Source organism: Camelina sativa, chromosome 10 (assembly GCF_030686135.1).
Source record: "Camelina sativa cultivar CO46 ecotype springtype chromosome 10, ASM3068613v1".
NCBI lineage: Eukaryota > Viridiplantae > Streptophyta > Magnoliopsida > Brassicales > Brassicaceae > Camelina > Camelina sativa.
Window position 1 is genome coordinate 3,920,809 of NC_141889.1, and position 27,042 is coordinate 3,947,850.

Below are 27,042 nucleotides of genomic sequence, written 5' to 3' on the forward strand. Positions count from 1 at the left end.
ACAATAAGATTAAAAAATATTAGAATAAAAACATGGTCCAATGACTTTTGATTTAATTTTGGTTATCCACAGTCATATCCGAACCGGTCCAAAATCCGAATTATCCGAACCGAAACCGATCCGAAATTTATAAATACCCGAATGGATATTAGAGTCAATATCCAAAAAATCCAAAATCCGAAAAATCCGAACCAAATCCGAACCGATATCCGAACGCCGAGGCCTAATACAAATATAGTGTCCTTCAAATCAGAAAAAATCTTACATATCCAAAAATATTACGAAGACACATATATATAAGAAACAATAGTTTTGTGTTTCTATCTAAAAGAAGCCAAAACACATACCTAATCGAATTTCAAACCGAATTATCGCGTAACCAAAAACACTGATACAAATCACTATCTATCATTTCTATTTTATATTAGGGATAACGTTTTCGCATACTAACGGTTTGATAATATATTAGCTAGTATTTTCGTCTTATAGTGGATATATAGTAACCAAATAAATGGAATCCACCATTAACCCAAAAAAAACAAACAAATCGAATCCCGTGAAATAAAGTATCATCATCATATATTCATATCTAATCCTTTTCTTTTTTTTCTTTGAGAAAATTAGTCTAATCCTTCACTGAATTTACCACCTGCTTCTCTCGTAGAATAAACTTAACTACCCTTAAGTCTTTTTCTATATACTTACTTTTTTTTTTTTTTCAATCTAATAAGACTGAGTTGACAAAGGAGAAAACAAAAACTGCTTTTGTAGGTCATTTCATTATATATTCCGTCTAGAGATGGTGGATTGATTTGAGTGCTTTCATCGTCATATTCTTTGTCTCCCATCCAAAAAAAAAAAAAAAAAAGGTCACTATATATGCAGTTTCAAGAACACTATAGACTAAAGTCACTATATGAGAATTTTTTCTGGTGTTGTTGGATATTCTTAGATATTTTGTTTCTTGTTCTTTAAATTGTAATAACCATAAATTGATGGGAAGATTAAAAAAAATATCACAAAAAGGATAAATTGTTATCCTCCGGGGAACAGAATATTGTACTATGTAAAATTTCATTATCAGCAAAGTATATTTGGGCCTAATTTAATAATAAAGGCCCATAAGGTCCATCTCAAGATTCACCTCAACTGATAAATTTAATCTAACCGGCGGAGCGATGTCTTCGCCTTCGAGTCGGAGAATTAGGGTTTCAACGGAGGGACTCACTCACTAGTCGACGACTCTCCGATCCTTTCTTCTCCCCCGCCAAAATCCGTCGAAACTTCTTATTTTTAGCTCTAGTGCCCTCGCCTCAGCTCAATTCTCTGATTTTTGTCACGTCACGGCTTCGTTTAGGTTCGCATTCCGAGTTTTCTGTATTCGATTTCCCGTTCAATTTTGTCTCTTCCGTTAGAATTTAGGTTTACTGTTGGCTGGTATCGATTTTTATTTTCTTCTGTCGTTCAATATCCCTCTTATTAGCTATGCTTCAAGTTGTTCAAGTTTGATTTTTGCAACACAATGATCCGGAATAGTTCATCTCTTAGCAACTATGATTTTAGTCAGAAGAGAAGAAGAATTCTGGAATTAGTAAATTGAGCTGGATTCAAAATTCTTGTATCATCATGATATATCTATTTTGTAGGTTTCGTAGAAATTTATAATTTGATGGTTTCTACACTAATGTTGATTTCCCATAGCTGAATTTGTTTTTTTTTTGTTCTTTCTTGATATTCAGAAGTTCTCTGTTAATGTTTCTGATTTTGAAAATCTTTTTTGTCTTTTAAGTTGAAGGTGGGAGAGATGAATCACGGCCAACAATCTGGCGAGGCAAAGCATGAAGATGATGCTGCTCTTACAGAGTTCCTCGCTTCTCTGATGGATTATACTCCTACTGTATACTTCTCTTTGTACTATTTTAGAATCTTTTTCTGCCTCTACAATGATTGAACCCTAGTTATTGATTGAGTTCTGGATTTGTTTTTTTTTTTTTTTTGTTTTGTTTTTGTTTTCCTTCAGATTCCTGATGATTTAGTGGAGCACTACTTGGCTAAGAGTGGATTTCAGTGCCCCGACGTGCGATTGTAGGTATTTCCGTCAATTTTTATGTGTTACTTACAATGAAAGAGCAGAATAGTTGCTGTGATTGGAATTATTGTTGGGTCTTATAATGGTTTACTAGCAGTTAGATCAGATGTCTTGGTTTAAATCAGCTTAGATGTACTAACTAGGTTTTGTCATATGATGTTAGTATATAACTTTAGGTTCAGCACTCTTGTATTTGGGATTATATCATACCCTCCCATGGTGGATTTAGGTTTTACCTTGTTTGCATTCTTGTGAAATGGTATGATATAGAAGTTCATGTTGGACTAGCACTGAAAAAGGTTGGCAATTTGAATGTAAACTTCAGATTGTATGCTTTGAATAATGTGTGAATTCTTCTCTTTCCTTCGAATTGAGTGCTTAACATTAACATTTTGAAGTTTTTTGAGTTTTGTACTCTTGTCATAAGCTTTCCTGTATATATTCTTGCCTGTTTGTTCTGATTTCTTGTTTACTTATCTGACAGAATAAGGCTAGTTGCTGTGGCTACACAAAAGTTTGTTGCAGATGTTGCCAGCGACGCCCTTCAGTAAGTTTGCATTCCCTTCTTCACAAATTTCAGTGCCCTTTTTCATATTTTACTTGTAATTGACGAAGAGAAGCTGCTTATTCTTAGTAAATGAGATGAAAAGATGTGGAAGCTACATTTTCCCAAAAGCTTAAAGCATTGATATAAGGTCATGAATAATAGAAATTGTGAATTACAGGCACTGCAAGGCTAGACCAGCACCAGTTGTGAAAGACAAAAAACAGCAAAAGGTAACATCTGGCGCACTTCCGTTTTTTTTTCCTGTGCAACAAATATGAAATGTCTTTTTTGTTTTGGATTATGTCATGAATATAATATTATCTTAAAACAGGAGAAGCGTTTAATATTGACTATGGAAGATCTTTCAAAAGCTTTGCGTGAGGTAAATGCTTCTTCCTCTAATTTCATGCTTCCGGCAATGCTGACTTTAGACCTCCAAAATATGAGAAGAAAATGTAGAGGCCTCTTGTTTAGTTACAATTCAGTATCACGGAATCAACATAAAATGCCTAGAAACCTAAGTGGTTCTAATATTGTGCATTGCAGTAGTGTGGGTAGATAGGTAATCATCTAAACAGCTAACTTATATGAGTAAACTTGGTTTGGCAGTATGGTGTGAATGTGAAGCATCCAGAATATTTTGCTGATAGCCCTTCGACTGGAATGGATCCTGCGACAAGGGAGGAATAGGAAACAGGAAGTCTTCATATCTTTGCCTACTAAGGACGGCCATGCGTGTCAGATCCCTGATTATCTGTTGTGTTTCAGTTAAAACAAAACTCAGTTGCCTTCCTAGTCATCAATTACATTACATGTATATTCCATTGTTGTTTGTTTTCTTGACTTGTGTCTCTAGTGGTGTTTGGGTTTTCTACATCACTTATCCTCCATTCTCGTAAGTCTCCAAGTCGTGATAATAAGGTAAGTAATCATCCTTATGAGTTCTGATTAACTGGATAGTGTAGGACTGAACAAACCACAATGATAAGCCTTTTGGGGAGAAGCCAAAGCATGGTCGAAGTATATTTCCATCTAGCAAGCAATGATAAACCCAACAGGTTCTGATTTAGGTGGCCAGCGCCAGTTACTTTGGAAATAAAATAGTATATGACTTTTGGAATTAGGAATTGATAAAGCTGTTCTGTAATTTCTCAGCTCACCGAATATTCTTTCTCTTTACCCAGTAGATAAAAGGAAGTACCAAAATTTTACAGCTTTTAACTTTACTTTACCTCAAATCCATGAAGAACACTCACAAAAAAAAAATCTCAGAAAACTAGTATTTAACCTTTCGTCAGTATAAAGTTAGCAGGATATGTTTTTACAAAACCTTTAAGACGACAAGAACAGGAAGTTGCAGATTCTTGAGTTTATTTCCTGAACTGTTTGAAATGTTGAATTCTCCACTTCAGTCTCCGACCAATCCACATTTCTTTCAGCCACTTCTTCCCGGTTCCGAGACTCACCTCGTACACTCTCTCTCTGTCTCTGTCTCTGCTTCTGTCTTTCTTTCAGAGTCGGTTTTGTTTTACATGTTGTCTCTTGTTGGTTGCAGACGATACCTGTTGTATTCTTCTCCAAGCACATTGGTGGAAAACATGAACAGAAAACAGCTAAACTTAAATCGGACTCTTCAGAGAAAACTTGGGTAGTGAAAATGGATGGCCGGAGACTCACCCAAGGCTGGAAAGAGTTTGTGAAAGCTCATGATCTTCGAATCGGCGACATCATTATCTTTAAACACGAAGGAGACATGGTGTTTCGTGTGACACCTTTCGGTCCTAGTTGCTGTGAGATTCAGTACGCACAATGTAACATCAAAATGGAAGACGACAATGATGACGAGGAAGACGACATGGAGAATCAGCACAGCACTAGTAAGTTTGAGTCTTTTGTTCCTACTGATGTGCTTGAATCCAAGATCGAGGATTACAGTTTGTGGAAATTCTTTTGATACAAAGAAATGGAATCTGTTTCTATGTTTCAGGAAATGGTTTGAGGAAGACGAAACTAAACCCCAAAACAGAGGCAGAGTCTTTTGAATCATGCGATTACTGTTTTGTAGCAAACGTCACTGCTTCAAATCTAAAAACGGACACAATTGTGAGCACTCGCTTACTTTATTCTTCTTTTGACACAAAACATTCATGATGTAAAAATAATGTGCCTCTGGATTGGTGTTACAGAATCTTCCAAAGAAAGCTGCGAGCTCGAAAGCTTTGAGCAGGAGATGTGACAATATAATACTAGTGAACGAAGAGGGAAACTCGTGGACTTTGAATCTGAGATTTAGAGAATCAGATGGAAGTTATTACATGGGAGGTGGCTGGAAAAGATTTTGTAGTGAAAACAGACAAAAAGAAGGAGATTTGATCGCGTTTAATCTAGTTGGAGACGGTGAATCTAACCCAATGCTCTGTATCTGTCAAGAAGAAGTATGTTCGGAGCTAATGAGCATAGCGAGAGAGAAGATTAAGACGAAGAAGCGTCGTCGTAGATGGGTAGCTTCACCATCATCTCCAGAACAAAACAGATTTGTCACTCTGAGTCTCACAAGTTACAATATCAAAAACTCCAAACTTGTAAGCTCGTGGATCATGATAAAAGAAAAGTCTTTGTATGGTTTCTCTGATTATGTTTTGTTTTTATTTAACAAAATTATTTGTGTTTCTTTTTGGTTTTGAAATCTTCTGCAGAGTCTTCCGGTAGAGTTCACAAAGATTAATGGCATTAACAACAATCACAAGAAGATAATTCTGGAGGATAAACATGGTGTGAAGCGATTAATCAAGTTGATTCGAGATGGACCAAACAATGGAAGAAGAGGACTGGGAAAAGGATGGAAACTTTTCTGTAGAGCTAATGATGTACTGAAGGTAGGCGAGCCTTTTCAGTTGAAGCTACTTTGGGAAAACAAAACTCCTCTACTTAAGTTTTGGTCCAAGTTTAAGGAGGAACCAATCTAATGTCTGGAAGATAAAAGTCTTTTGGGAAAAATAGAGTAGTAATTAACTAATGTCTCTCTAAATCTGATAGTTAATGTTTTAATTGTTGTTTTAATAAGTTGTTGTACTTGTATCGTTGAGTGGAGTCATATCAGACGAGGTTTACGAAGTCACTCTTTTATCGGAACTTTTCTGAAGTTGTTCGTATTCTTCGCCTATCATGATGAAAAAAGTGACCGTATCTGACAAGAGAAAGCTAAAACCAATTTCGTAGCAGAAGAGGTTAGGGTTTGTTTCTTTTGAGGAGGGTTTTTTTTGTGGCTCAATGTAAAAATCCACAAATTCTCTGAGAAAAAAGTAAAATTTTTCTGGTCAAGTAATTAAACTTTTAACAATGGCGGATTCAGTTCTTCAATCTCCAAAGAACCCACATTTCTTCCAAGCTCTACTTCCCGGATTCGACTCCTACCTCGTACTGTTGTCTCTGCCTCTCTTCTACGACTATATAGCTTATTGAAAGAGATGGTTTTGTTTTAATTTATTTTGTTTGGATTTTTGTTGCAGAATATTCCTGTAACCTTCTTTTTGAAGCACCTCCAAGGAATAAACAAACAGGAGACGGCGAAATTGAGAACGGACGTTTCAGATACAGTCTGGGAATTGAAAATTGAAGATGGCCGGAGACTCAATGGTTGGAAAGAATTTGTCACAGCACATGATCTTCGTATTGGTGATGTCATTGTTTTCAGACACGAAGGAGATTTTGTGTTTCATGTCACTGCATTGGGACTCAATTGCTGTGAGACTGAATATAGTACTTCATCTCATAGCATTGATGATGATTGTGATAATCATCAGGATAACATTGGTAAATTTTCTATCTTTTTCTGTGAGGTGTACTCAAAAATGTGAATAGAGAAGCAAATTTGGAAATTTATTAATTGGTTTGGCTTCAGAAATCAGACCAATGAAGAAGAGAGTGAAGAAGAATCCAAGGAGAGAAGAAGATTCTTCATCAGAGCATTCTTGTTTTGTAGCAAATGTCTGTCTCAAACCTCCAGGAAGATAAAGTGGTTTGTTAAATTTCTCTAAGCAAAAAACTTATAGTTTGAATTAGTTTAGCCTGACAGGTTAATTTAGAGTAAACTCATTTTTGTTATATTGTGACGGCTTTGCAGTATGTTCCAGTGAGTTTTGCGAGGTCAAATGGTTGGACCAAAGCATGTGGTAAGGTTGTTCTTCTTAACGAAATGGGAAGATCATGGAACTTAAGCTTAGATCACGACAAATCCGGCATCAAAACTTATCTCAGACACGGCTGGAGAAGCTTCTGCAATGCCAATGGAATGAACCGAGGTGGCCATACTTTCAAACTTGTCCAAAATTCAGGAATGCCTGTGATCCGTTTGTGCCAAGCAGGATGTAAACCAGACGCTGAATCCTCCTCGTCAGATTGTTCATATTTTGCGGGATCTCTCACGCCTTCGAGCTTTAATAAAGATGCGCTGGTGAGTGCAAACTTCTATTGCAAAGATGATTTGACTGAACTTGTGGATGACTTGTGGATGTTTAATCTGATGTTGCAGTATCTTCCAAAAGGGTTTGTGAGCTCAAATGGTTTAAATAAAGAATGTTGTGATGAGATGGTGCTGAAGAATGAATATGGTAGAACATGGAATTTAGTTCTGAGACACCGTAAGTCAAACAACACGGTTGTTATGTCACGAGGCTGGAGAAGTTTCTGTCAAGTAAACGGGTTAAAAGCTAGAGATTCCTTCAGGTTTAAACTGGTTAGAACCGGGGCAAAACCTGTTCTCTGTTTGTGCCCTGCAGAAACAAAGCGTGACACAAGAGTAGTAGAGTGTTCAAAAGGTACCGATGTAGATTCCCTCTCCACAGATCCTAGTAGCGGAGAAGAAAGTAGCGAAACCGAGGAAAGTGAAGTTAAGAAGAACATTAAAGATAATGGGAGAGACAACAGTAATTTTAAGGAGGATAGTGAAGAGGAGAGCATTGAAGAAAATATAAAGAAAGAGAAGTATTGCTCAAGACGAGGAGCTTCATCTTCATCAAGTCAAAGCCGGTTTGTGACATTAACAATTACACCATACTCTTATAGAAGCAATAAGCTGGTAAACCTCGCTTTGTCTGTTACATCATTGGTCTTTTGAGATGTGTTCTGGTCTGGTCAGTGATTTTGCCTCAAATCAAATCTTTTGTGCAGAGACTTCCGCTTCATTTCACGCGGGTGAATGGCATCGAGAAGCCAGGGAAAATAACTGTTGGGTCAAGACGGAGTAAATCGGATGGTGCGTCTTGTAAAAGACCACGAAAACGGAAGATTGAGACTAGGAAGAGACTGGAAAGGATTCTCTGAACTTCACAACGTAAAGATAGGAGAGTCTTTTGTCTTGGAACTCATTCCGAAGAAAGGTGCAAGTCCTGCGCTTAAGTTCTGTACCAAAGTAAATTGTGTCTGAGACATTTTAACATGTATGATTGTTTCACTGTAGACTGTAACTATTTAAGAAGTACCACTTATAATATAATGTGAAAAGAGAATGAGGCTGAAATATTAAGGTAAGTTTCAAGTTTCTAATATGCCATAGGTACTTGTGGTTTTATAAGCACATGCTTTATATATTGTATACAGGAGCAGAAACATTGTCTGGTATGTAGGGCTGGGCATGGGACAAATACCCTTGAATTTTCTTATACCCTTTACCCGACCCGACCCTAACGCGTAATAGGAAAAAATTACTTGTACTTGACCCTTAAATAATGAGTACCCGGTAAAAAATAAGTCACTATTTTTATATGCCAATATTTTGTCTGTAATATGTAACATCTCTGTCGAGTTTGTTCTGGCATGACTTGAAGTAAAATTATCTTGTTTTGGAGGAGAAAGAGTTTTTAGCTTTTGGGAACATTTTCATGGAAATCTATGGATTCAAACTTCTGAGTTCCATTAATTTGCTACGAGCTATTTTAATGTAAGTGTGTGTGACCTCATCATGGGGGTAGGCAAGGCTCATAGAAGGTGAAGAGAATCTTTGTGTTTGATGATAAATATAATGGTCTTTACTTGTGACAGAGGGTTTAGGACTAGTGAGTGACTTTTAGAGAGGGTTTAAGGTAAATTGATTTAACCAACATTTTCTTATTATAGAACTCTCGATTATTATGAAATATATAATTTGAGGGAATTTTTTTTGTTTGAATTATAATGCTATTTGTAATTTATTTTGTATGTAAATTAAAAGCGAAAATTTGTTTGTTTTTATTTGCGGATCAGTTTTGATAAATTGTTTTGTTTTTGTTTTTAATGAACGGTCAGTAAAATTGTTATCTCCGCAACGGTTACATCTTTTTTTTTTTTCAACTAGGCAACAACAATAATAAATAAAAAAGGAATATGAAAAAATCAAAATAAGAAAAGGAAATATATAGAGAAAAAAGGAAAAGTTTAGTGATCGTCAAAAAAAAAAGAGGAAAAGTTTAGTGATGGAGCGCCAGGTGGACAAAAGAGTCAAATTTTATTTGACTACCGACTTTGTGACTTTTATTCTTAACCGTTGAAATATCAGACGAGATCAAATCGTGACCGTCCATAGCTTTACATACCTATCTCTATAAATACTGGTAGTGATCTCCTCCGGCTCTCTCAGTCCCATAGCTTTCCTTCTTCTTCTTTGCTGTCATCGTTCCTATTCATTCTTCTAGGGTTTGGTTTCTTATTAACTAAATTGAATCGTTCAAAAGCTTTTTTTAATTATTCGATAATTAACTTTGTCTTGGCTTACTGTTATTGTAGATTGGAGAAGGAGGATGCTCTGATGAGTCGGTCAGTGATGGATCGTTTTTTCTTCTTCTTCTCTGTGGCTACATCATCTTCATGAGGTAGTGTTCTTCCTCTTAAGGCTTCTCTTTCTTTTTTCTTTTTTTTTTTTTTTGTTTTGGAAGCGAATTATCATTGCTTATTCGCTTTGGATTCTAAATTGCTCTGTCTTCTAGGGTTTGATTTTTTTTTTTCTTCTTCGCAGGTGCTTTTTTTTTTTTGGAAGCGTATTATTTATGATCCAGTTTATGGCCTTTCCACTCTGAAATCTCAACTTCTAATTCTAGGGGTTTGATTTCTAAATTTGATCCTCAACTTAGTATTTGCTTTTGAATATTTTCACTTTTATGTTCCATTTATGTTAATTCACTTCTCCTTCTTTTAATATGGTTTCAGATTGTGGTGGAGGGTGATACTCTATGATCGATTGGTGATTGAGCAGGAAGGGAGGCTACTAAAAATCTATATCGGTGATGGTTTGTTTGATTCATCCTATGTCACTCTCTCGTTTTCTCTCTTTGGTTTTTGTCCCTTTTTTTTTTTCCCCACTTCTTTATTTACTAACACGAATTTTTTTTTTTTTGTTCTTCTTTGTTTTGAACAGCTTCTGTCAATAATGTCACAACAATGGTTCTGCAAGGGGTTTTGGAATTACTCCTCAACATCTTTTCATAATGCCAAACGATCACAACCTGCACCCACTATGGAGTCGGTAAGTTTGCACTCATGAGACTTGCTTAAAATATATATGTCTGGTTAGTTTTTATCACTTGTCTCTAGTTAACTTGGTCTGCATGTTTTTTTTTTTAATTTTTTTTTGTTGTTGTTGCATCAGCCTCAAGGATTGTCATATTTGCTCAAGATTACCAGAGAAAGGTATCGCTAGACATGATGATCACTTTCTAAAAGCTATGATCAATTGTTGATTGTACTATTATCCTCCAGATTGTGGAGGATAATACTATGATCGATTGTTGATTGAGGAGGAGGCTACTAAGATCTTTCTGTGATGGTTTGATTCATCCTTTTCATTCGTTTCCTCTGTTGGATTTTTATTTTATTTTATTGGTCTTTCTAAATCAGTGATATCTTCTCTCTCTTTGATGCAGGTCCTTTTGGAGTTACTCCTGAACAGCTTGTCAAAGGATCACAACAATGGTTCTCTCAGGAGTTAAAAAACCAACAAGCAGTAATATGGACGGGGTAAGTTTGCAGTCATGTGACATGCTCATCTCTGGTTATTTCTATGACTTGTCTCTAGTTATTGGTGATTTTTTCACATTTCATATGAGATCTTTTTTAATAATGACTCTTTAATGTTGTTCTGATGCTATTTCTCCTCTGCAGCTGCTGTCAGTGACTTCAAACAGCCTCTCAGAACTTGAATGATGAAACGAGAAACATACATCTGGAGGTATAGATTTGTAGCACTGTAATTTATGGATGATGTCAAAGGATCACAACAATTGTTCCCTACAACAATATGGATGGGGTAAGTATTGCAGTCATGAGACATGCTTATTGGATATGTCTGGTTATTTCTTTATCTCTTGTTTCTACCTAACTTTGCTATACATGTTTTTTTTTTGTTGCATCAGCCTCAAGGATTGGCATATTTGCTCAGGACTACCAGAGAAAGGCATTGGTAGAGATGATGATGATGATGACTTGCTAAAGCGCAAGACCATTTATGGTTTCGGGTATAAAGATTTGTTCTGTTTTGCTTAGGTTTTCCATGCTCACTTTCTCATATAGCGTGTTGGTATTTTTTTCTTTCTTTATTTACTTACACGTTTCTTCTGTCTTCTTCACTGGTGTTTTTGGAAGCGTATTATAATCCAGTTATTGCTTTCGACTCTGAATTCTCAACTTATAGGGTTTGATTTCTAAATTGGTTTTGTCTTCTACGTTGATCTGAACTTAGTATTTGCTTCCGAATTTTTCTTTTCCTTTTATTGTTTCAGATTGTGGAGGAGGAGGATACTATGATCGATTGGTGATTGAGGAGGAGGCTGCTAATATCTGTCGGTGATGGTTTGATTCATCCTTGTCTCTCTCGTTTTCTGTGTTTGATTTTTGTCCATTTTCCCCCTCTTCATATTTCCTAATACGAATTTTTATTTTTGGTCTTCTTTGTTTTTCTCTAGGTGGAGCAAAAACCAACAGCTTGTCATAATGTGGAATGATCACAACAATTGTTCCCTGCAGCAATATGGATAAGGTAAGTTTTGCAGTCATATGAGACGTGCTAAGTTTATATGTCGGTTATACCCTTTTTAATCTCTTTTCTCTAGTTAACTTTGGCATACATGTTTTTTTGTTGCATCAGCCTCAAGTATTGTCAAATACGCTCTAGACTAGCTTGTCATAATGTTACAACAATGGAGGGGTAAGTCTGCCTGAACATAGTATTCGCTTCTGAATTTTTCACTTTTGTATTCCATGTTATTCACTTCTCCTTCTTTTATAGTTTCAGATTGTGGAGGAGGGTGATACTATGATCGATTGGGTGATTGAGGAGGATGCTGCTAAAATCTTTCAGGGATGGTTTGATTCATCCTGGTCACTCTCGTTTTCTCTGTTTGATTTTTGTCCTTTTTCCCCCATTTCTTATTTACTAACACGACTTTTTATTTTTGGTCTTCGTTGTTTTTCTCTCAGGAGGTGATGCAAAAAAACAACAGCTTGTCATAATGTTGTCAAAGGACCACAACAATTGTTCCCTGCAGCAATATGGATGTGGTAAGTTTTGCATTCATGAGACGTGCTTGTATTATATATGTCGGTTATTTTTTAATCTCGTGTCTCTAGCTAACTTTGGGGTACATGTTTTTTTTTTGTTGCATCAGCCTCAAGGATTGTCAAATACGCTTTAGACTAGCTTGTCATAATGTCACAACAATGGCTCCCTTCAGCAATATGGAGGGTTAAGTTTGCAGTCATGAGACTTGCTTATATATGTCTGGTTATTTTCTCTTGCCTTGAGTTAACTTTGGTCTGCATGTTTTTTTTGTTGTATCAGCCTCAAGGGTTGTCATATTTGCTCAGGACTACCAGAGAAAGGCATCTGTCAAAGGATCACAACAACAAGCGGCAATATGGATGGGGTTAGTATTCCAGTCATGAGACGTGCTTATTATATATGTCTAGTTAATTTTTTATCTTTTATCTCTAGCTAACTTTGATATGCTTGTTTTTTTTGTTGCATCAGCCTCAAGATTGTCCTATTTTCTCTAGCCTATCAGAGAAAGGCATCAGTGGAGTTGATGATGTTGACTTGCTAAAGCGCAAGACCATTCATGGTTTCTGGCATGATTTTTTTTTCCCCCTCTGGTTCTTAGGTTTTGCCTTCTCACTTTCTCATGGTGTGTTGTTTTTTTCTTCGTTTTTCATCACAGAGATGCTTGCCGTGCCCGTGATCTCACTTTGATGGTTGCTGCAGTAACGTCTTTAGCACTTGGGATCAAAACAGAGGTTTCTAATTGTTGTCACAGGTAACTTTTCACTTAATTTGAGAATTTTTTGATGATGACTCTTATTGTTGTTCTGATGTTTCCTTCTCATCTGCAGCTGCTGTCAGTTACCACATACAGTCTCTCAATACTTGAATGATGAAAAGAGAAACATACATCTGGAGGAATAATTTTGCACCACTGTAATTTATGGATGTTGTCAACGGATCACAACAATTGTTCCCTGCAGCAATATGGATGGGGTAAGTTTTGCAGTCATGAGACGTGGTTATTGGATATGTCTGGTTATTTCTTTATCTCTTGTCTCTACCTAACTTTGCTATACATGTTTTTTTTTGTTGCATCAGCCTCAAGGATTGGCATATTTGCTCAGGACTACCATAGAAAGGCATTGGTAGAGATGATGATGATGATGACTTGCTAAAGCGCAAGACCATTCATGGTTTCTGGTATAAAGATTTGTTCTGTTTTGCTTAGGTTTTCCCTGCTCACTTTCTCAGATAGCGTGTTGGTTTTTTTTATTTCTTTATTAACTTACACGTTTCTTCTGTCTTCTTCGCAGGTGTTTTTGGAAGCGTATTATAATCCAGTTATGGATTTCGACTTTGAATTCTCAATTTCTAGGGTTTGATTTCTAAATTGGTTTTGTCTTAGTATTTGCTTCTGAATTTTTCTTTTCCTTTTATTGTTTCAGATTGTGGAGGAGGAGGATACTATGATCGATTGGTGATTGAGGAGGAGGCTGCTAATATCTGTCGGTGATGGTTTGATTCATCCTTGTCTCTCTCGTTTTCTCTGTTTGATTTTGTCCTTTTCCCCCTCTTCTTATTTATTAACACGAATTTTTATATTTGGTCTTCTTTGTTTTTCTCTCAGGAGGTGATGCAAAAAACTACAGCTAGTCATAATGTGAAAGGATCACAACAATTGTTCCCTGCAGCAGTATGGATGGGGTAAGTTTTGCAGTCATATGAGACGTGCTTATTATATATGTCGTTTATACCCTTTTTTTAATCTCTTGTCTCTAGTTAACTTTGGTAGACATGTTTTTTTGTTGCATCAGCCTCAAGGATTGTCAAATACGCTCTAGACTAGCTTGTCATAATGTCACAACAATGGTTCCCTACAGCAATATGGAGGGGTAAGTTTGCCTGAACTTGTATTCGCTTCTAAATTTCTCACTTTCATATTCCATATGTTATTCATTTCTCCTTCTTTTTATTGTTTCAGATTGTGGAGGATAATGCTATGATCGATTGGTGATGGTTTGATTCATCATTGTCACTCTTGTTTCCTTTGTTTGATTTTTGTCCTCTTTTCCCCCACTTCTTATTTACTCACACGAACTTTTATTTTTGGTCTTCTTTGTTTTTCTCTCAGGAGGTGGTGCAAAAACCAACAGCGTGGCATAATGTGAAAGGATCACAACAATTGTTACCTGCAGTAATATGGAGGGGGTAAGTTTGCAGTTATATGAGGCGTGGTTATTATATGTCAGCTTATTTCTTTATCTCTTGTCTCTTGTTAACTTTGGTATGCATGTTTTTTAGTTGCTTCAGCCTCAAAGATTGTCAAATACGCTCTAGACTATCTTGTCATAATGTCTCAGCAATGGTTCCCAGCAGCAATATGGAGGGGTAAGTTTACCTGAACCTAGTATTCGCTTCTGATTTTTTTACTTTTATTATCCATGTTATTTACTTTTCCTTCTTTTATTGTTTCAGATTGTGGATGATAACACTATGATCGATTTGTGATTGAGGAGGAGGCTTCTAAAATATGTCGGTGATGGTTTGATTCATCCTTGTCACTCTCGTTTTTCTATTTGATTTTTGTCCTTTTCCCCCACTTCTTATTAACTAACACAAATTTTTATTTTTGGTCTTCTTTGTTTTTGTTTTTTTTTCGCAGGAGGTGGTGAAAACCAACAGCTTGGCATAATGTGAAAGGATCACAACAATTGTTCTCTGCAGCAATATGGAGGGGGTAAGTTTGTATTTATATGAGAAGTTCTTATTATATACGCCTGCTTTATCTCTTGTATCTAATTAACTTCGGTATGCATTTTTTTGGTTGCATCAGCCTCAAAGATTGTCAAAGTTGTCTAGACTAGCTTATCATAATGTCACAACAATGTTTCCCTGCAGCAATATGGAGGGGTAATTGCCTGAACTTAGTATTCGCTTCTGAATTTTTCACTTTTGTATTCCATGTTATTCACTTCTCCTTCTTTTATTGTTTCAGATTGTGGAGGAGGGTGATACAATGATCGATTGGGTGATTGAGGAGGATGCTGCTAATATCTGTCGGGGATGGTTTGATTCATCCTGGTCACTCTCGTTTTCTCTGTTTGCTTTTTATCCTTTTTCCCCCATTTCTTCTTTACTAACACGACTTTTTATATTTGGTCTTCTTTGATTTTCTCTCAGGAGGTGATGCAAAAAACAACAGCTTGTCATAATGTTGTCAAAGGATCACAACAATGGTTACATGGATGGGGTAAGTTTTGCAGTCATAAGACGTGCTTGTATTATGTCTGTCGGTTATTTTTTATTCTCTTGTCTCTAGCTATCTTTGGTATACATGTTTTTTTTTGTTGTATCAGCCACAAGGATTGTCAAATACGCTCTAGACTAACTAGTCATAATGTCACAACAATGGTTCCCTTCAGCAATATGGAGAGATAAGTTTTCTGTCATGAGGCTTGCTTATATATGTCTGGTTATTTTTTTTATCTCTTGTCTTGAGTTAACTTTGGTCTGCATGTTTTTTCGTTGTATCAGCCTCAAGGATTGTCATATTTGCTCAGGACTACCAGAGAAAGACATCAGTCAAAGGATCACAACAACAAGCGGCAATAGGGATGGGGTAAGTTTTCCAGTCATGAGACGTGCTTATTATATATGTCTGGTTAATTTTTTATCTTTTGTCTCTAGCTAACTTTGATATGCTTGTTTTTTTTGTTGCATCAGCCTCAAGATTGTCATATTTTCTCTAGACTGAGAATGTCATATTGTCATATTTGCTCTAGTCTACCAGAGAAAGGCATCAGTGGAGTTGATGATGTTGACTTGCTAAAGCGCAAGACCATTCATGGTTTCTGGCATGATTTGTTTTTTTTTTTGCTGTGTTGCTTAGGTTTTCCCTTCTCACTTTCTCATGGTGTGTTGTTTTTTCTTTGTTTTTCATCACAGAGATGCTTGCCGTGCCCGTGATCTCACTTTGATGGTTGCTGCAGTAACGTCTTTAGCACTTGGGATCAAAACAGAGGTTTCTAATTGTTGTCACAGGTAACTTTTCACTTAATTTGATGATGACTCTTATTGTTGTTCTGATGTTTTCTTCTCATCTGCAGCTGCTGTCAGTGACCACATACAGTCTCTCAAAACTTGAATGATGAAAAGAGAAACATACATCTGGTCTCTAAGAAGGTCTCAAAAGTGAGGAGCTGAGAAAAAGGATTGAAGATGGCAACTTGTCGGAGGATGTAGATGATGAGAGTCGTGCTACTCGAGATTTGTCGGGGGTTTTCCAAGTGATCTTGGTGAGTCGGATGCTTCGACACTAGGAATAAACCAGATTTACCAACATTCTCGTTTTGTAGCAAATGTCTCAGTCTCAAACCTCCAGGAAGAACAGGTTTTGCCCCGGTTCTAACCAGTTTAATTTAGAGTAAACTCATGTTTGTCAAATTGTGACGGCTTTGCAGTATGTTCCAGTTAGTTCTAAGCAGGATGTAAACCAGACGCAGATTGTTCTTATTTTGCGGGTTTTCTCACGCCTTCGAGCTTTAATAATGATGCGCTGGTGAGTGCAAACTTCGATTGCAGAGATGATTTGACTGAACTCATTTGTGTGTATGACTTGTGGTGTTTAATCTGATGTTGCAGTATCTTCCAAAAGGGTTTGTGATGAGATGATTCTGAAGAATGAATATGGTAGAACATGGAATTTAGTTTTGAGACACCATAAGTTTAAAACAACAATGTTGTTATCTCACGAGGCTGGAAAAGTTTCTGTTAGGTAAGCGGGTTAAAAGCTAGAGATTCCTTCAAGTTTAAACTGGTTAGAAACAAAACATGTTCTCTGTTTGTGCCCTGCAGAAACAAACCGTGACACAAGGGTAGTAGAGTGTTCAGAAGGTACCGATGTAGATTCCCTCTCCACAGATCCTAGCAGCGGAGAAGAGAGTAGCAAAACCGAGGAAAGTGAAGTTAAGAAGAACATTGAAGATAAGTGCAGGTACAACATCATTGTTAAGGAAGATAGTGAAGAGAGCATCCAAGACAAAATCAGCTTTGGGAATGTTCGAATATAGAGAAATGGAAGACTGGAAGTACTGCTCAAATCAGGAGCTTCATCTTCATCAACTCAAAACCGATTTTTGACATTAACTAAAACACCATACTCTCTTAGCGGCAATAAACTGGAACAGAAACGATGTCTCGTATGTTTTTCTATGCCAACATTTTGTCTGTAATACGTAACATCTCCGTCCAGTTTTTTCTCGCATGACTTAAAAAGTAAAAATATCTTGGTTTGCAGGAGAAAGAGTTTTAGCTTCTGGTCAAAGGTCATTGTTCCTCAGGGAACATTTTCATGGAAATCTATGGATTCAAACTTCTGAGTTCCATTAATTTGCTACTACAACAACCGGGAAAAGATACACATGTTGAAGCCACATTGGAATATGGTGGTTGGCACTTGGAAAAGGTTAGGAGCTATTTGAATGTATGTGTTTAAAGAATTGGCACTAGAATCAGTGAGCGTTGATGATACAGAGTCAAACATGAAGATAAAGAAAAAAGTTTACAAATTTTTTAGTTTCTGGGAGCAGGGTTCTCCTGCCTTTCCTTGAACTTTTCCCACAGATTATTCATTCGTTCTCGACGGCATATTACTCTATCATTCAAAATAACCCGATTCTGATGCAAGAAACAGATCACAGATATCAACAAGGCACTGATGCAGACAATGGCTGCAGAAACAAATAAAATCCAGAAACTATCGAGGCTGAGCTGGCGGAAGGAGACTGTTGGGTTTGGGTCAGGATTGGTCACTGGATCAGGACAAGTTTTGTCTATGTTCTTGAACCAGGCATTTTCAAGTTGTGTTGCTTTGTTAGACTCTGCCACCTTCAAAATGGCCCTTGATACATCGGCTACTAGAGGTGATCCGATTGGGAAGACCTACAAAATCGGAAATAGTTATTAGCATCATTACAAGGGTGGTTTCCAAGCCATAAAGAAGTGATGGAACTTACAAAGCCAAACCCGTCAACATCAAATGGTACCTCCACCATTTTATATTTCTTACAATATTGTCCAAGAAAAACTCTCACGTAAGGCACTTCCATGAAGACTGCAGAAACACCACCCTTTGATGGTCCATTGTTCAGAAGTTCTTCACATTTCTCTGGAGAGGTAAATGGCACGAGTCTAGACTCAGGGAAACCCGATTCTCTCAGTTTTCCTAAGACGAATGAATCCCTCTGATATCCCACAGGTCCTCCTTTTGCAAGCAAGTTCTTGATGCTCGTTTCAGTTGGATTCAGCTGTTGTGATGTGAGAAGCGATGACAAACTGGCGGTGTAACTCTGCGTCAGCACAAGAACAATGAAGTACCAGGTGATAACCACAACCCTTGCTGTAGAGCTTATTACTCTTTCTCCTGTAAAAACATACTTTTGAGAATAAATTTATGGAAACAGACTCATCGCCTACATTGAGTAGAGGAGGGAGAGGGAACATACTGGGTGCAAAAACCATGATAGAGAAGGCAAACCAGAACATAGTGCTGATCTGGTACTGGGCAGGTCCAGTACTGAAGTCTGTGTTCACCCTATGTTCTAGAAACCACACAACTAGACCAACAACAAAAAAGGAACCAAGGGTCATCCCCCAAAGCCCCCATGTCAAAGGCTTAAAGAAGATCAAACTGCTTCTTTCCACCTCGTCTTTTAGAGGGACGACCATCCCCACGCCTGATGTTGTGTATGGCAAAGTGAAATCAACATAGGAAGATCTATTTGCCAATATTGTCGTATCGCCCAACACAGCATCATATACCTGCCTCATAGACAATAAAGGTATTGTTTCAGAGCAATGCTTGAGTTATGATCGGAAAAAAGTGAAGAATAAGGAATGGTTTCAGGCTCACCCCTAGATAGACTTGGTATAACAAGTCGTTGAAGTTTCCGTTAGTTTTGCCATCATCATCTCCAAAAGGAATGAATCTGTGGGAGACATCATACGGCATTGCTTGAATTACAGCCTCAAAGAAGTCAATGCAAAACCCTGTTACTATGGTTTCACGGGTTGTAGGATCTTTTGTAACTTTCACAAACTGAGGGAAAGTACCAACGGGAACACCAATTTGTAGCTTTTTTCCGTTTGTTGGGATCTCCCATCCCCTTGGAACAGCTAAGGTAATCCCAGGCCATACGATCGGGTTAAGATGATTCTTCCAACTGGAGAAAGTACGTGTAGTTCCCGAACTTGGATTCAAATCTCTTACCAGTCCTTGTTCCTGCGTCCAGAATCCTACCACCATTCCTCCACCGTCGATGACATTGACAATCTCAAACACTGATACATGCAGTTCTCCATCAGTGAAATGGTAGTCACCAGCAAGTCCTTTGAACTGAATCCGGGAGAGCGAGTGTATAAGCTTTGGACCATATTCTGAGACACTAAGTGCTTCCAGGTCAGATATGTTTCTTCCATCCATTTTGCTGAAAGTCAAGTTAGTTGTTCCTGCATCTTCAACAGCCATTGCCAATGCGGTTGTTGCATCGTAAGCTCTCAATCCGTAGATGTTCAACTCTGAAACCGGAAGTGCCTTTGCCAACCTCGATCTAAACTAGATGATCTATAACCCCATTAGTGAGGATCCATGCATACCCTTGTTTCATGAGACCAGTTTCCTTGGCTTTTACAAAAAATCTTGAAGCGAGGAACCGATTCATATGAACCACAAACACCCTGGTTGGTTTGGTCATCAGTTTGAGAAGGTCCGCAGAGATTTCATCATCCGTTGCATTGGGATATATCACCGTCCTATATGGTATACGGATGTTTATCGCTTGTAATGCATCGGTAAGACCTGGCATTATACCTTCTCCAAACGCATTGTCCTCATACACAGGCACAACCTCTCTCCAACCAGACACCTTTATGATCTCGCTTATGGCTTGCACTTGAGATGAGTCGTCGTAAGTAGATCGAAAGAAGGTAAGGGCAAAAAGACAAATAAGGATTAATCATTAAATGGATAAGAAAAAATATTTTGGTGCAAGTTGCCGAATGAATATATGGATGATTTTTCTAAAAAATTTAAATTTTCGTTTTGTGAAGAAATCTCGAGAATACAATTTTATTATATAAAGTTGGGTTTTGAAAGTTAGCCATTAACCATATTTTGACATATGTGAAGTTTATATCAATATGAGATTTTGAGATTACAACAAAAAAAAAACAAAATATTCTGTTTTAAACAATATTAATAATGTAAAAAGATAATTATCAAAAAATTAGAAAAATTAAAAGTTTTGTTAAAATAATTATAAGGAGATAGATAAACCTTGATGACAAAATTACTAATTAACAAGATCGTGACACGTGTTAAATATATTGATTAGATGTCGACACATGTCTAATTCTATTTACAGAATTTTATATGTTTATATATTAAAAAATGTCAAAGTTACCCATTTACAAGATAGTGACACGTGTCAAATATATTGATTAGATCATGACATGTGTCTAATTTTATTTACAGAATTTTACATGTTTATATTATATAAAAAAAATATTTTTTTAAATCAAAAAGGAAAACTAACAAAATCAATATACTTTCTAATTATATTATACATGTGTTCTCAATAAAATTTGACATGTGTTAACAAAAATGAAATTAATTAAACATGTATATTAATCAATAAGTTATTTAACATAATTTTAGTCGAATATAAATTGTATTTATCGTTGTAATATAATTTTTTATTGTAAGTAAGCACACAAAACCTTCAAAGAGTAATGAACTTAAAAAAAAAATAATACATGATGTGTATTAGTATAGTTTTACATGTTTTATTTTAAAGATTTTAATGCATGTAGTAATATGAGAAACCTGAAAGAAAAATAGAAAAACTGAGTTTATAGGAATGAATTTTTGATTAATTGATGAAACTGACGAATATATTACTTATGAAATTACGACATATAGTAGAATAATATTTTGGATATTTTTGAATTTCCAAATTTTTTGTGGATGTTAACTGATTTTTTTACTGATTGTTTATTGTTAAATTTAAAATACTAACCAATATACATATTATCTCATATGATGCTCATAATAGTTTTTCTACATTAAAATTTTAACTCTAATACATGAAGAAGTGAATTATAGTTTTACGATGAAATAGATAGTTAAATGTGATTACTAAACTGAATGTCTAACGATGAAATTTATTTTAGATTAAAAAAATTTCAAATATTAATATGTACCATTTTTAAAAAATTGATTCAAGAATATTATTCATATTTTTTATGTTTGATTTTATAATTTGAACACATGTATTTTTGTACTGCATATGTTAAAACATAAGATAATACGAAATATATTATAATTTATATGAATGAATCTTCACTAATTTGATGGTAATGTCTATACATCTTTATCTATGTTTTTATTTTATAACTTTCACTTATTTATAACTATGTACTGTCCCACGCATATGCGCAGGTTGTTGTATTAGTTATGTTAATTCATTTTAGTTTATGTAATAATCATAAAAATATTAGAATTTTGTGAGAAGATGTTTTAATAATTTTTTAAAAAATGTCAATAATACACTTTATTAATTCAAATCATACAATATCAAAATATATCACTTATTTAAAAACTATTGTTAATGATAAAAATATAAATTTACTATGATATTCAAAATTTACCTAAAACATTTAATAATTAAATTCCAAAATTATTTTTTAAGTATCAATTAAATATATTTTCTATAAAATCATATGAAATGCAGTCAAAACATCCCAAAGATTAATTTATATTTTAATATTTTTTATATTCACCTTATTGCTAGGTAAAATTCTAACGATTTATTGTTTATAGTAAAATTTTGGAAATGGAATATCAAATTGTTTTTATATATAATATCATTAAATTAAATTTTTTTGAATTAAATAAACATTTTAATGATCTTTATACAATTATATTTTGGATCACAAGAACTAAATATAATGATTACAAATTTTTTGGAGGTAAGAGATAGTTAAAATTTTTATTTAATAATTCGATTATAATAGTTTATTTTGTTAAAACATTGCATACTTTCAAAAATAAAATAAATATACATGAATGAAGATGATTTTTTTAGCTTCATTCCCTCATTGGGATTTGATCAAAATTTAGTATTATTGAATCTGCATCTATAATAGTTTTTTACAGCCACCAAAATTTTATTATACATATGTAATTAAAAATTAAAAATAATCAGAAGACAAAGAAGGAAGGAAGAAATACATAAAAAAAACATTTAAACAAAATAAGATAAATCTAACAAAATATATAATCACACTCTTATCATGAGTTATGATTCCATGCAAGAACATAAACAAAACAAAAAAAAATTTAGAATTTGAGATATGGTGGATTATGATGTGAGAATGATTATTAATAGGATTTCAAGGGATGGAAGTTACATTTCTAAAATAATTTATTATACATATGTAATTGAAAATTAAAAATAATAAGAAGACAAAGAAGGAAGGAAAAAATATATAAAAGCAAAGAAATAAATTTTGAACAAAATAAGATAAATCTAATAAAATATATAATCACACTTTACCATGAGTTTTGAACCCAAGCAAGAACATAAAAAAAATATATATTTAGAATTTGAGATATAATTGATGATGATGTGAGAATGGTTATTTATAAGATTTCAAAGGATGGAAGTTACATTTCTAAAATAATATATTACACATATGTAATTGAAAATTAAATAATAACAAGACAGAGAAGGAAGGAAGAAATACATAAAAAATGAACAAAATATAAGATAAATCTAACAAAATATATAATCACACTCTTACCATGAGTTTTGAACCCATGCAAGAACATAAACAAAACAAAGAAAATATTTAGAATTTGAGATATAGTGGATGATGATGTGAGAATGGTTATTTATAAGATTTCAAGGGATGAAAGTTACATTTCTAAAATAATTTAATTAGAGGAGAGTTACAGTTATAATTTATAGTGTGTTTGAATGAAAATGAATGGAAAAATAGTCAATTCATATTTATGTAATTTCAGTTATAATTTAGTAGTAAAGTGTGAATTTAAAGTATAGATTAATGTACATTATTATATTTTTACTTAATTAAAAATAAATATTATTTTTTAGAAATTAAACGCTAAATGGACCAAGGAGAGAGTGAATATTGTTTTTTTACAGCCACCAAAAATTTATAATAATACATATGTAATTGAAAATTAAAAATATAAGAAGACAAATAAAGAAGGAAAAATATCTAAAAACAAAGAAATAAATTTGAACAAAATATATGAGAAATCTAAAAAATTTTTGAACCATGCAAGAACATAAACAAAACAAATAATATTTAGAATATGAGATATGGTGGATGATGATGTGAGAATGGTTCTTTATAAGATTTCAAGGGATGGAAGTTACATTTCTAAAATAATTTATTATACATATGTAATTGAAAATTAAATATATTAAGAATACAAAGAAGGAAGAAAGAAATACATAAAAACAAAGAAATAAAATCGTACAAATTATATAATCAACATTTTTACTATGAGTTTTGAACCCATGCAAAAACATAAACAAAACAAAAAAAATATTTAGAATTTGAGATATGGTGAATGATGATGTGAGAATGGTTATTTATAAGATTTCAAGGAATGAAAGTTACATTTCTAAAATAATTTAATTAGAGGAGTTATAGTTATAATTTATAGTGTGTTTGAATGAAAATGAATGGAAAAATAGTCAATTAATATTTATGTACAATTTAGTAGTGTGTGAATTTAAAGTATAGATTAATGTACATAATTATATTTTTACTTAATTAAAAATAAATATTATTTTTTAGAAATTAAATGCTAAATGGACCAAGGAGAGAGTGAATAATTGTTTTTTACAGCCACCAACAATTTATAATACATATGTAATTGAAAATTAAAAATATAAGAAGACAAATAAAGAAGGAAGAAATACCTAAAAACTAAGAAATAAATTTGAACGAAATATAAGAGAAATCTAAAAAAAATATAATCACACTCTTACCATGAGTTTTGAACCCATGCAAAAACATAAAACAAAACAAATAATATTTAGAATATGAGATATGGTGGATGATGATGTGAGAATGATTATTTATAAGATTTCAAGGGATGAAAGTTACATTTCTAAAATAATTTATGTTACATAAATAATTGAAAATTAAAATTAATAAGAATACAAAAAAGGAAGGAAGAAATACATAAAAACAAAAAAAAATAAAATTTTACAAATTATATAATCACATTCTTACTATGAGTTTTGAACCCATGCAAGATCATAAACAAAACAAAAGAAATATTTAGGATTCTAGATATGGTGGATGATGATGTGAGAATGATTATTTATGGGATTCCAAGGGTTGAAAGTTACATTTCTAATATAATTTAATTAGAGGAGTTACAATTATAATTTATGGTGTGTTAGAATGAAATGAATGGTCAAATAAAATAGTCAATTCAATTTATGTAATTTCAGTTACAATTTAGTAGTAAAATGAGGATTTAAAGTATAGATTAATGTACATTATTAGATTTTTATTTAATTTAAAATAATTATTAATTTTAAAAAACTTAAATGCTAATTGTACCCTTACTTTTATATATATGATTGATTATGAAATGAGTTAAAATTAGTACTTGTGAGATAAAAACATAACAAATATATCTTAAATATGTTGATTCAGTTTTATTGCGAATTATATTTTGTTAATTTTTATTTGTATTTTCAATTCTTACTAAAATATAGACTTGATTTGATTTATTAGTTGTGTTTGATATAAAATATTTAGTTCTATGCATTAAGATGAAATGTATAATTAAACTTAAAATATGGTTTATTACGATGTTATAGATATTTAAATGGTATTCCATGTCCTATAAGAGTTTTTGGATAAAAACACAAACATTAATAAACAATAAATATTATGTCATTTATAAAACTTCAACCAATAAGAAAATATACGGAAAACAATATATTTCTCCAAGAGAATATTATATCAAGCCAGATAGAGCTCAATCTATTACCACGTGCTATATATCTCCGAGAAAATATTTCTCAATCTATATCTCTCAGACTCCATAGTTCAAGATCTATATCTCCTTTGAAAAATAGTTTTCACCTAATTACCCACAAACATCGGTTTTGCTCGGTTCACTATTTACGGAACCAAATAAATAAAATAATAAAACAAATATAACCTAATTTAAACCGAATTAAATTAATTAAAACAAATTAAAAGAAAAAAAAGAGCATAATGATTTTCTTCTCTTGATCAAAGATTGAGCTTTATCTAGCTTGATGTGATACTTTTTGTGGGAAAATATATCGTTTTCCCGAAAAATATATTGCATACTTCAAATAGTCATAAATTTTTATATTAATAAAAATTGTACATAGAAATTTGAGAAAACATTATAAAATAATGCAAAAAGCCTTCAAACTCTTATATAATAGAACTGAGAGAGTATTAAAATGAAATATAAGAAGTTCATATTCAATATTAAAATATTACAAGATAAAATCTAAAAACATGTCTACTACTACTTAATTATTCTCAATAATTTTTTAAAATTTGTACCCGCGTTATTACGCGGGCCTTATCTGGTATATATATATATATTATTTACTTATTTTTAATTTTAAGTTATTAATTCTACAAAAAAATAGAAATGAGATTAAAGAAAATATACAGTTAATTATTAATTCTAAATTTTGTAAATATTCACTTCTATATAAACATAGATCGTCTCATATTTTTCATCTAACAAAATATTTTTTTCAAAAACATTGCTTTCAACTTTATTCTATTGGTAAAACTTTTTTAATGGAAAGCTAAATTTTTAACAAAAATATATGCGTCTTCCTATTCTAATACTGTATTTTAAAATTTAATGTAATATTTTAGATAGTTTTATTTAAGTTATGTTTTCACCTTTGAATTATTTGGGATTTATATTTTATCGTGCTTATAATTTTCTATTATTTCTTTATTTATGTCAAGTATCTTTTTTTTTTCTAATTTCTCAACCTTGATTAGGTGGTCATAGACTCTTTTTTGTGCAAACATAATTTTTACCATTCATTCAATCATAAAATGGAGGAGTAGAAGCTCATCAACCTAATGGTTAGATAAAATAGGCTAATCAAACACAAGCTTACAACAAACATAGATAGATAGATTGGAAAAACATAAATTATTGTTGATAGATCCATAGGAGTTCGGAGACTGTGACACCATGGTTTGCGGATAGGTTTAAAAAAAATGATTTGACAACCTATGTCACCAAAGTGCACTTATCTTTTCGATCAAAGTTTTTGAGAGAACTCCATAGTTAATTGTGATTGAGTTGGAGTAGTTTTAGGAGGGGTAACCTTTCGGGAAGTGATTGTCGCAACTGTGCGAGTGAGGACTAAACACAGGGAAAGATCATATGGTGATTTGTAGGGTCGGTAAACAAGTATTTAAAACCTCCCTGACGTAAAAAACCGGCCGCCGGATATGGGTGGGCCAGGAGTCGACGAGGGGCGCACTGAGGAAGGTGGCCCATGAACTGGGAGTGGACATGGGGCTCATGAAGAAAGGTGGCAGTCGGGGCGTTTTAGAGACAAATACTACATCATGGTATGTCAAAGATACTTCTACAAATACAATGAAAAAATTAATATTAGTTATATCAAAAGATTTTGTGACGTTAGAAAATGGTATTTAGTTTCATTGTTTGTCGGAACAAGCCACTTTGAGATAGATAAAAGACGTGAACATGTTGTCTCCACACATGAGGAAGGCAGAGCCGAGGTTCTCTCTATGGTGGAGGAGGTTGGA

General features: G+C 33.8%; 2 protein-coding genes, 1 long non-coding RNA gene and 2 pseudogenes across 42 annotated transcripts; 4 read left to right on the forward strand and 1 right to left on the reverse strand.

Annotated features, from left to right (window-relative positions):
• Positions 1 to 908: 908 nt before the first annotated feature.
• Positions 909 to 3,515, forward strand: LOC104717017 (transcription initiation factor TFIID subunit 10). Of its 2 annotated transcripts, none has more exons than XM_010434523.3 (7): positions 909 to 1,357; positions 1,790 to 1,897; positions 2,021 to 2,085; positions 2,574 to 2,636; positions 2,815 to 2,866; positions 2,968 to 3,018; positions 3,246 to 3,515. In XM_010434523.3, the coding sequence occupies exons 2-7, from the start codon at positions 1,805 to 1,807 to the stop codon at positions 3,324 to 3,326; spliced, it is 405 nt and encodes a 134-aa protein (XP_010432825.1). In that variant the 5' UTR covers positions 909 to 1,357; positions 1,790 to 1,804; the 3' UTR covers positions 3,327 to 3,515. The 2 variants fall into 2 exon arrangements, with proteins under 2 accessions (XP_010432825.1, XP_019086661.1); XM_019231116.2 differs by having other exon boundaries at positions 1,161 to 1,357; positions 1,796 to 1,897.
• A 380-nt stretch (positions 3,516 to 3,895) lies between these two features.
• LOC147935785 (B3 domain-containing protein REM7-like) lies at positions 3,896 to 5,830 on the forward strand. Its single transcript, XM_087470097.1, has 5 exons — positions 3,896 to 4,105; positions 4,192 to 4,513; positions 4,624 to 4,739; positions 4,823 to 5,218; positions 5,333 to 5,830. The coding sequence occupies exons 1-5, from the start codon at positions 4,028 to 4,030 to the stop codon at positions 5,600 to 5,602; spliced, it is 1,182 nt and encodes a 393-aa protein (XP_087326223.1). The 5' UTR covers positions 3,896 to 4,027; the 3' UTR covers positions 5,603 to 5,830.
• A 128-nt stretch (positions 5,831 to 5,958) lies between these two features.
• Positions 5,959 to 8,175, forward strand: LOC104717019 (B3 domain-containing protein REM14-like; annotated as a pseudogene). Its single transcript, XR_015568957.1, has 6 exons — positions 5,959 to 6,053; positions 6,146 to 6,449; positions 6,538 to 6,654; positions 6,760 to 7,089; positions 7,168 to 7,713; positions 7,806 to 8,175. The product of XR_015568957.1 is annotated as a B3 domain-containing protein REM14-like (transcript).
• Positions 8,176 to 9,246: 1,071 nt separating this feature from the next.
• On the forward strand, positions 9,247 to 16,915 carry LOC109127029 (uncharacterized). Of its 37 annotated transcripts, none has more exons than XR_015568406.1 (39): positions 9,248 to 9,305; positions 9,396 to 9,481; positions 9,625 to 9,708; positions 9,816 to 9,895; positions 10,024 to 10,131; positions 10,255 to 10,295; positions 10,365 to 10,431; positions 10,529 to 10,622; positions 10,767 to 10,911; positions 11,018 to 11,119; positions 11,384 to 11,453; positions 11,567 to 11,640; positions 11,749 to 11,808; positions 11,890 to 11,981; positions 12,081 to 12,161; positions 12,269 to 12,345; positions 12,442 to 12,526; positions 12,631 to 12,721; positions 12,818 to 12,913; positions 12,990 to 13,134; positions 13,240 to 13,341; positions 13,455 to 13,481; positions 13,587 to 13,671; positions 13,769 to 13,845; positions 13,956 to 14,033; positions 14,123 to 14,151; positions 14,273 to 14,349; positions 14,443 to 14,529; positions 14,617 to 14,673; positions 14,804 to 14,878; positions 14,975 to 15,051; positions 15,137 to 15,222; positions 15,322 to 15,391; positions 15,498 to 15,760; positions 15,865 to 15,988; positions 16,087 to 16,182; positions 16,248 to 16,531; positions 16,602 to 16,699; positions 16,783 to 16,915. It is a non-coding gene; the product is annotated as an uncharacterized LOC109127029 (long non-coding RNA). The 37 variants fall into 37 exon arrangements; XR_015568402.1 differs by having other exon boundaries at positions 13,587 to 13,656; positions 14,123 to 14,157; XR_015568395.1 differs by having other exon boundaries at positions 13,587 to 13,656; positions 16,612 to 16,699.
• Positions 16,916 to 17,624: 709 nt separating this feature from the next.
• LOC104717021 (glutamate receptor 2.4-like) lies at positions 17,625 to 20,153 on the reverse strand (annotated as a pseudogene). Its single transcript, XR_015569075.1, has 4 exons — positions 19,052 to 20,153; positions 18,645 to 18,960; positions 18,156 to 18,562; positions 17,625 to 18,081 (listed from the first exon to the last, which is right to left on the reverse strand). The product of XR_015569075.1 is annotated as a glutamate receptor 2.4-like (transcript).
• Positions 20,154 to 27,042: the final 6,889 nt, after the last annotated feature.